Source organism: Acyrthosiphon pisum, chromosome A2 (genome assembly GCF_005508785.2).
Source record: "Acyrthosiphon pisum isolate AL4f chromosome A2, pea_aphid_22Mar2018_4r6ur, whole genome shotgun sequence".
In the NCBI taxonomy this organism is placed as follows: domain Eukaryota; kingdom Metazoa; phylum Arthropoda; class Insecta; order Hemiptera; family Aphididae; genus Acyrthosiphon; species Acyrthosiphon pisum.
In genome coordinates this window covers 72,395,275-72,405,424 of record NC_042495.1, presented here as the reverse complement: position 1 = coordinate 72,405,424, position 10,150 = coordinate 72,395,275, and the positions used below count along the sequence as shown (strand labels likewise).

The 10,150-nt window shown below is 31.4% G+C and overlaps 1 protein-coding gene across 1 annotated transcript; it reads right to left on the bottom strand.

The window, feature by feature from the left end:
* Window positions 1–1,562: 1,562 nt before the first annotated feature.
* On the bottom strand, window positions 1,563–7,670 carry LOC100571324 (flocculation protein FLO11). The gene is made up of 3 exons (XM_029490859.1): window positions 7,501–7,670; window positions 3,494–6,916; window positions 1,563–3,436 (listed from the first exon to the last, which is right to left on the bottom strand). Exons 1-3 carry the CDS (start codon window positions 7,609–7,611, stop codon window positions 1,712–1,714), a joined length of 5,259 nt encoding a protein of 1,752 aa, XP_029346719.1. The 5' UTR covers window positions 7,612–7,670; the 3' UTR covers window positions 1,563–1,711.
* Between the last annotated feature and the right edge of the window lie 2,480 nt (window positions 7,671–10,150).

Here is a 10,150-nt window from a genome sequence, read left to right as displayed (position 1 = left end):
TACAGCCTATAAGAGTTGAAAAATCAAACTTTATACACCCTCAAATTTTCAAATAATAATCTATTGGAATTACTTTTATTGAAAACGGTCCAGTCATTTTTTGAAGCTATTAACTTCAGATAAACTAACATCCGATTTTAGTTGTTTCTATAACCCAATTACGCCGGCCAAAATATTAAAAAATAAATTTAGATTATAAAAGTGTATCATGGGTTTAGTGTATCTACACCTAGGTAGGTACTCAGTTCACAGTTAAATTTGGGTAGCTTTGCAAACTAAATCAACCAAGGTCAACAATTTATTTGTGGTGGAATGCACTTGGTATAAATAAATATTCCTGATATATCCAAGAATAATTCGAAATGTTCACAAAATCGGTCAAGTAATTTTTGAAAACCTATATAATATCTACAAATATACATTTAACTCTCATATTTGTTTTAAGATATAATTTCTTTATTTGAAACTATAAGCGTGCAACAATGGCAAACATTTAAAATACTAATTTTTACTAATTATTTGTCATAGAACCAATAGCAACCATTTATAAACAAACATTTCTATTGTAAACCTCAAAATACCAGTTTGAGCACCTATCCGGGTTGAACCAACTGGGTCTAATTGTGAATATAAATCATTCAGGGACTCACTCAAAAACACACATAAACTTTCCTGTGGTTTGGGAGGAGTTCAATGGCATACAGACAAACATGTATTTTATATTATATAGACATAGATTGCTATTATTTTCGGCCACCCAATTAATTTCACCAAGAAAAATTTTTATACATTGAAATCTTCCCCGTGACTCGAACGATGCATTAGTGAAAACCGTATTAAAATAAGTAGAGTTCTTTTAGAAATATGCTCGTACATACAAAAAAAGGGCAGTGTAGAAACTATATTACGCATGTTATATATATATATATAAACCTTCCTCTTGAATCACTCTATCAATTAAAAAATACTGCGTTCAAATTCGTTGCGTAGTTTCAAAGATCTAAGCATATAGACAGATTTTGTTAAGATTTATTATTATTTTTTTTTAATTTGAATATTTTCTATTTGAGTGTGTCCACAGCAACCATTAATAAACAAAAATGTCTATCGTAAATATCAAAATTCCTGTTTGACCACCTCCTGGGGGTGTTTATCTTCTATATTATGCATGTTATATACATATAAACCTTCCTCTCGAATCATTCTATGAATTAAAAAACCACATCAAAATGCGTTGCATATTTTCAAAGATCTTAGCATACAGACAGAAAAAGGGGCTTTGTTTTATAATATGTTAAGATAAGATAAGAAGATAAAACATATTATTCATATAGAGTTGGCATTTTTAATGGGCAACCAAGTGCACCGGATCAGCTAGTATTTTATAAAAATAATGAACTTAACACTAACATAATCATATTATTGTGTGATTTACAATTAAAACATTTTCACTTAGAGTACCTACCTACTATGACATCTTCTATAGTTTATACCTATATAAAAATGCATGAATATATTATTTTATAACCAAATTAAATATATATTTATCTATTGTACAACGATTAACATATTTTAAAATCAGTTAAGACCGTATAATTAAATCATTATCAAAACATTTTTTTTTTTATAAGTTATCAATAATACCATCTCCGGTGTTTTCAGCAGCAAGTTTTACCTCGTTTGCTTCATCTCCCTAATTTTGTTAAAAATTTTAAGTTGTTTCTTCTACATCATCTGAAGCATCACTAACAGCATTTTCTATGGCGTTCACAACATCCTTTGAATCTTGATATGCAGTTTTGGCAGTTTCTCCAACATCATTAGCAGCTTCACCAACAGCATTTCCTACGCTTTTTGCAGCATCCTTTGTACCTTGATATGCAGTTTTGGCAGTTTCTTCAACATCATCAGCAGCTTCACTAACACCATCTGCAACTTTACTGGCAGCGTTTCCTGCAATATTTCCAACGGCTTTTCCAACAGCTTTCGTAGTGTCATAGGCATCCTTTATATTATCATGTACATTACCTATTGCATCACGAGCAGCTCGTTTAATGTCGTGTCCAATCGCATGCATATCATCAGAAAACTCACTATCATTGGGACTGCTGTAACTACTACTTCCACTATATTTATTTCGATTTTTAGTTTTAACAATACCAGAAGGCTTATAGATTCTTCCAATAACCTGTCCATTAGCACCATACACATTTTGAACAGCGTCTAATTCATTATTTTTGCTTAAAACTGTAGTTTGAATAGACTTAAAACGATTATCTACAGCTTTCATTGGAGAACCAATAGAATTAATTGCAGCAGAACCTTCTACTTGAGTATTAACATTTTCGGTATCAGTTTTACCATACAAGTATCCATTAAATTGAACATTATCAATTATCAAACTATTTGAATCAGAACTTAGTTTATTTAAATCACTACTATGAGGTAAATCATACTTAGAATTCAATAGCTGTGGTGTTAGGTATGGTCCTTCGGGACCATCTACAGCAGCATCGGTTCCTGTGTTTGAAGAACTGGTTTCAAAAGTACCTAAATTACTTAAATAAGTTGAAGTATAATCACCATTAAATTGGTTGTATTCTGGAACATTTATTGATTGCATATTATTATAACCATTTAAACCTTGACCATTATACATATTGTTTTCATTTACTTGACCTATGTAATTTGAATCAATGGTCACTAAATCTCTATTATCGGCATCAACAAAGTCATATATCAGACGATCAGATGGCAAATCTGTATCTATAAAACTGTCAGTTGCTTGTGACATTTGGGTACTTGAAAATGTATTCAAATCACTCATACTTAATTGAATATTTTCAGGACTGGATTCATCTATTCCAATTTTAGTTTGATCATATTCAATGCCATCTATGTTGTTATAGTTATAAAGGTCAGAATTCATAACAGACATTTGAGGACTGGTATCAGGGTAAATATTGGTGTCAAAGGGTGCAATATCATTTCCCATGTATGGATAGCCTCTGAAAGGTGGGGGATTCTGATTTAATCCATACTTCAGTTGACTACTTTCATACCTAGCATTCAAATTAGATGCATATGGTTCATAGGAAGGTTCTTGCATATTACCATCATCAAACGGGACATTTCCAATATAACCATCAACATAATTATTATCATTTTGGGTGTCGAAATTACTATTTAAACTCCGTACAGTCTTAACAGAATTATCCGCATACAAATAGTTATTATAAATATCCCCATTTTCGTTTAAAAGAGGCATATTATATCCACCATTATTTACATCATCATAATTATCAGAAATATACCTAACATCCATGTTTAATTGACCATCGTTAGAAACCTCAACTGCATCCATATTACGCAAATCATAATCAATATCAAAATTCGAGGATCCATACGTTTCTGAACCCAAACTTGAATATTCAGTCTGTGGAAAATTAGATGAAGTAAATAAAGCATCTCTAGTTAAAGCAAAAGAACTTACCGCAGTTAGAGTCTGATCTACTGTATTTGGTGAGCCATTCATATCTGTTGGAGTATTCAATCCTGTACCTCCGCTATTCAATGAACCTTTTGAATTTCCATTTGGCATAATTAGTGAACTACTAGGAATGATACCAAACTGATCTGGTGTAGCAGTATTTTGTAAATTGAAAGATGAGACTGAATTTTGTAATAGTAGATTATTTAAATATTCACTCATTTCTGGTGGATAATTATAACTGGTATCTTGATCTGCTGTATTTTGAATAGATCCGTAATAATTTGATGTTTGATAACTGTTCATAAAACTGTTATCACTTAACTTGTTTCCATTAGAATCATAATCTTGTCCATTTGGTTTGCTTGTTGAATCTCCGGTCGGAGACTTTGGAGAAGAACTAGACGGAGAACCATTTGAATTTGAGGTCGGCGTTGTGGTTGATGGAGCTGCTGGTTTTTGTTTACTATCGGGAGCAGTATTTAAATTTCCGCTGGGGGAAGTAGGAGTCGCACTTGATGGAGAACCATTTGAGCCAGGTGATGATGTTGCTGTAGTTGGAGTTCCTCCATTTACATCAGCTCTATTTTGGGAACTGTATCCGTAATATCCGCTTGATGATTGGTAATTATTCATAATACTAGTATCACTTATCTTGTTTCCATTAGAATCATAATCTTGTCCATTTGGTTTGCTTGTTGAATCTCCGGTCGGAGACTTTGGAGAAGAACTAGACGGAGAACCATTCGAATTTGAGGTCGGCGTTGTGGTTGATGGAGCTGCTGGTTTTTGTTTACTATCGGGAGCACTATTTAAATTTCCGCTGGGGGAAGTAGGAGTCGCACTTGATGGAGAACCATTTGAGCCAGGTGATGATGTTGCTGTAGTTGGAGTTCCTCCATTTACATCAGCTCTATTTTGGGAAATGTATCCGTAATATCCGCTTGATGATTGGTAATTATTCATAATACTAGTATCACTTATCTTGTTTCCATTATAATCATAATCTTGTCCATTTGGTTTGCCTGTTGAATCACCAGTCGGAGACTTTGGAGAAGAACTAGACGGAGAACCATTCGAATTTGAGGTCGGCGTTGTGGTTGATGGAGCTGCTGGTTTTTGTTTACTATCGGGAGCAGTATTTAAATTTCCGCTGGGGGAAGTAGGAGTCGCACTTGATGGAGAACCATTTGAGCCAGGTGATGATGTTGCTGTAGTTGGAGTTCCTCCATTTACATCAGCTCTATTTTGGGAACTGTATCCGTAATATCCGCTTGATGATTGGTAATTATTCATAATACTAGTATCACTTATCTTGTTTCCATTAGAATCATAATCTTGTCCATTTGGTTTGCTTGTTGAATCTCCGGTCGGAGACTTTGGAGAAGAACTAGACGGAGAACCATTCGAATTTGAGGTCGGCGTTGTGGTTGATGGAGCTGCTGGTTTTTGTTTACTATCGGGAGCAGTATTTAAATTTCCGCTGGGGGAAGTAGGAGTCGCACTTGATGGAGAACCATTTGAGCCAGGTGATGATGTTGCTGTAGTTGGAGTTCCTCCATTTACATCAGCTCTATTTTGGGAAATGTATCCGTAATTTCCGCTTGATGATTGGTAATTATTCATAATACTAGTATCACTTATCTTGTTTCCATTATAATCATAATCTTGTCCATTTGGTTTGCCTGTTGAATCACCAGTCGGAGACTTTGGAGAAGAACTAGACGGAGAACCATTCGAATTTGAGGTCGGCGTTGTGGTTGATGGAGCTGCTGGTTTTTGTTTACTATCGGGAGCACTATTTAAATTTCCGCTGGGGGAAGTAGGAGTCGCACTTGATGGAGAACCATTTGAGCCAGGTGATGATGTTGCTGTAGTTGGAGTTCCTCCATTTACATCAGCTCTATTTTGGGAAATGTATCCGTAATATCCGCTTGATGATTGGTAATTATTCATAATACTAGTATCACTTATCTTGTTTCCATTATAATCATAATCTTGTCCATTTGGTTTGCCTGTTGAATCACCAGTCGGAGACTTTGGAGAAGAACTAGACGGAAAACCATTCGAATTTGAGGTCGGCGTTGTGGTTGATGGAGCTGCTGGTTTTTGTTTACTATCGGGAGCACTATTTAAATTTCCACTGGGGGAAGTAGGAGTCGCACTTGATGGAGAACCATTTGAGCCAGGTGATGATGTTGCTGTAGTTGGAGTTCCTCCATTTACATCAGCTCTATTTTGGGAAATGTATCCGTAATATCCGCTTGATGATTGGTAGTTATTCATAATACTAGTATCACTTATCTTGTTTCCATTATAATCATAATCTTGTCCATTTGGTTTGCCTGTTGAATCACCAGTCGGAGACTTTGGAGAAGAACTAGACGGAGAACCATTCGAATTTGAGGTCGGCGTTGTGGTTGATGGAGCTGCTGGTTTTTGTTTACTATCGGGAGCACTATTTAAATTTCCGCTGGGGGAAGTAGGAGTCGCATTTGATGGAGAACCATTTGAGCCAGGTGATGATGTTGCTGTAGTTGGAGTTCCTCCATTTACATCAGCTCTATTTTGGGAAATGTATCCGTAATATCCGCTTGATGATTGGTAATTATTCATAATACTAGTATCACTTATCTTGTTTCCATTATAATCATAATCTTGTCCATTTGGTTTGCCTGTTGAATCACCAGTCGGAGACTTTGGAGAAGAACTGGACGGAGAACCATTCGAATTTGAGGTCGGCGTTGTGGTTGATGGAGCTGCTGGTTTTTGTTTACTATCGGGAGCAGTATTTAAATTTCCGCTGGGGGAAGTAGGAGTCGCACTTGATGGAGAACCATTTGAGCCAGGTGATGATGTTGCTGTAGTTGGAGTTCCCCCTTTTACATCAGCTATATTTTGGGAACTGTATCCGTAATATCCGCTTGGTGATTGGTAATTATTCATAATACTAGTATCACTTATCTTGTTTCCGTTAGAATCATAAATGTGTCTATCCTGCTTATATGTTAAGTCTCCATTTGGATTATTATAATTTGGAGAATCTTTCACTCCATTTGGACTCATGAAACCAGTATCTCCTTCTGTTTTTACTTCTGTATTTGAGATTTCAAGAGTACTCATCTGCGCCCTGTAATCATTATTAATTGAGGCTTCGTTATTATTTAACATATTCATTTCTGACACTCTATCCATATTTAATGCAGAATTTAAATCAGAAGAATCTGCAACATTTAGATCCAGTTCGTTGCTTGAATGTATGTTTTGTACGAACTCAGTATTTATATTTGTTGTAATGGAATGATCTTGATTATTTTTAGTTGCAGCTGATTGAATAGTTCTTTCATAATTATATTCGGTAACTTGCTCATTTGAAAGGGACAACGATAATTCATTATTATTTAATATTGGTCTTGTATCTGCTTGCTGTAATCAATTTAAAAATTGTGTGTCTGATTATTATTTTTAAGAAATATTTTCTAGAATTAAAATAATTTATTTTATTGTGTATAATACCAATTTGTATATTTTTACTTTATATTTTGCATATTTATGCTCTATTTATGTTGATAATATTATCATTATTATTAAATAAACTTTTATTGATATAGTCATTATTTTGTCATAAATATTTTATTCTATAGTGTCGAAAATTTCTTTATTATTAGGCAGAGAAAATTTAGTTAGGTTGTTTAAAAAAAATACGAAAATAGTTAATAGATGAATAACATTTCTAGTTGTGTTTAATTTTTTTTTAAATTTATATAAAATTCTAAACAATTTTTAGTATGATTTTTTAAATATAAACTATCAGGTACAATTATTTATATTATTTTAGGTATACTATTTTCATTCCATTGAAATTTAACTTAAGTGAATAAATTCATGTACATATCATATTCCATTATCTTATAGTTTTTCAATACTTTATTGGATACCGTTTTAAAGATAAATTGATTAGTTCATACAAATATAATTTACATGTATATAATTTAAATTGAACAACTTACTACGGTGACGACAAATTCTAGTATACTAACTATACATATATATGAAAATAATATCATTCTAAAATACATTACAATTTCACAATACTGCAGTACAATATATTTTGTACACATAAAATGCTTTAGCAACTGATACACACAAATAATTATTCATTATTTTATTTTTATTTCTGTTGTTGATTTGTTTCATTAATTATATAAAGTAAAAAAAAATCAGTTTAAACACTCAATTTATTGTATATAATGTAATCTCATGAAATTGAACATTTTATAATAATTACTGTATTCTTTGTTTGTTTGAATTAATCGTAATTTACGTCATTAAAACACATGTTCAAATAAACAATATAAGATATATTTTACAAAATTAATAATTACACAGATTTGTTGTATTTCTACCATTTTACCTATACCCATTGTAAATAAACTAAAAAATTATTTAATTTAGCACAATAATTAAGTAGGATATATCATTATTATTAACCAATATACCTACCAATTGCCTAATATTTAATTTTTTTGAAAATGCATAATAATCCTATAATATTTGTTTCATTATATAGGACTGAATCTGTTTGATTTTCACTAATAGATGAAGCAATAAAACATTAAAACTGTACTAGTAAAATGTTTGTATATAATTAAAACGAATGGCCTCTCATAAGGAAGACAACTTATAGTGTGTCAATTTATATAACTTTAACACATTATAGAACATTTAATTGATTTATATAACTTATAAATATTTGTAACGTATACCATACGTTGTAATATTAATTTCCATGCTAAAATAAGGGCCAGTAATTCTGTAAAATAATTAATAAATATTTGCTTTGACCTTTTTCCTAAAACCCAAGTTAACTAAAAAGAGGCATTTTAGTTTATTAGGCCTTATTTGAAATTATAAAATACAATTATGATTCAAATAACAAATGCTGGTAGATTTAATAGAAGTCAAGTAGATAAGTGACATTACATGAAACTTTTAAAATATATTTTCAAAATAGTAAAATAAAAATTCCATGTATGAATTCATTTAATTCATGAAAATACGTATATTGATAAAAAAAAAACACACTTACAAATCCTGCTTTGTGTGACGATATATTTTATTTTTCTGAAACTTGACTCAAACGAGATATATTTATGCGTCTTATTACTCTTAAATTTGCTTTAAAAATTACAAAGGTTATTGCAGTGACCTCAGTATTACAACATAATTACTCAGATTATTTCCCTGTTCGAGCTTTTTTAGAACTAGGTATATTATATTGAATATTATAATATTATGGATAAAATGTTTTGATTTTCCTAATATTACTATATTATTTCTAATGATTATTCTATATCTAAATTGTTATAACAATATCTAACTATTAATGTTGATAATCATCATCCACCACAAAGATATGCTTATTGTATGGGTATAGTTTGTATAACACAAATTACCACTGTATTTATATGGCCCTAAAAAGTTATAATTGGCACAATTTTATAATTAAAAGTACTTAATAAAATTAACGTTAAAACCACAGACTTTATATTTAACAAAAATTATCTATCAAATATTAATAATTCTAAAAAACTTAACTCTAAATATTTCTGGAGGTAGGTGTTATGACGAAAAGAAAATAACGGTGTACCAAATTGTATCTAAGTATTTTCGCAATGCTTTTAAAAAGCAGATGGTGGACAATTTATTGCTGATCTCTTTCAAAAATATTTTCCATGTATATAACCTATAAGTTATAACTTATAACCTTCACCAAATCCTTCAATAAGACATTAAATGAGCCCAAATGGCCATATCTGCTACTCCTATCAGTTTTCAATCTAGACATTATTGTAGGTAGGTATATGATATATTTTATAATTTGGATAACCTTAATTTAAATCATTGTGCTGGTAAAGTTAAATTAGCTAATGTATGTATATACACGTTTTATTTTATTTTATCTTACAATATATCTTAATTTTATTTAAGCCAAGAACATTGGAGAAAGGACGTCGAAGTCCGATCTAAACATATAAGAATGATCCTGAATTATCACAGCAGTATGTATATAGTTTTTTTTTATATTACATACGGTCATACGGACCTAACTTTAGTTATCTAATATATAAAATTCTCGTGTCACAATGTTAGTTATCATACTCCTCCGAAATAGCTTGACCGATTTTTATGAAATTTTATATGCATATTCAGTAGGTCTGAGAATCAGCTACTATCTATTTTTCATACCCTTAAGTGATAATGGTTGTCCAGAAAAAAATAAAAATAAAAATAATATTATTATTGAAATAATAATAGTGTATATTATATATTGGTTGCTATTGGTTAATCGGGCATGTTTGTTGATTTGTATTATTATTTTTTGTCACTATATATATAAATGAATGTTTGTGTGTAGATTAGACCACTGGGAAGAAGATAGGCTAATTTAAAAAGGGTTAAATTTGTTTTTTTTTCTCATCGGATCTTAGTACGGTTAGGTTAGGATTTTGTATTAATTGATTATATTATCCATCGTAGGTGGAATTAAGTAAAAACGACAAACTTGGTATAACTTTGATACTTTAGAGTTAAATCATACACTTACGTACAAACAGCACGGGGTCCGCGATCTACCGCAGGTAGATTGCTTACCTGATA

Bases quoted from the DNA above. Each gene is read 5' to 3' on its own strand.
- LOC100571324 (XM_029490859.1), bottom strand. From the start codon at position 7,611: ATGTGTACAAAATATATTGTACTGCAGTATTGTGAAATTGTAATGTAT. The intron at 6,917-7,500 runs GTAAGTTGTTCA...AATTGATTACAG, and splicing joins TAGAATTTGTCGTCACCGTA to CAAGCAGATACAAGACCAAT. The intron at 3,437-3,493 runs GTAAGTTCTTTT...AATTTTCCACAG, and splicing joins TAGATCAGACTCTAACTGCG to ACTGAATATTCAAGTTTGGG.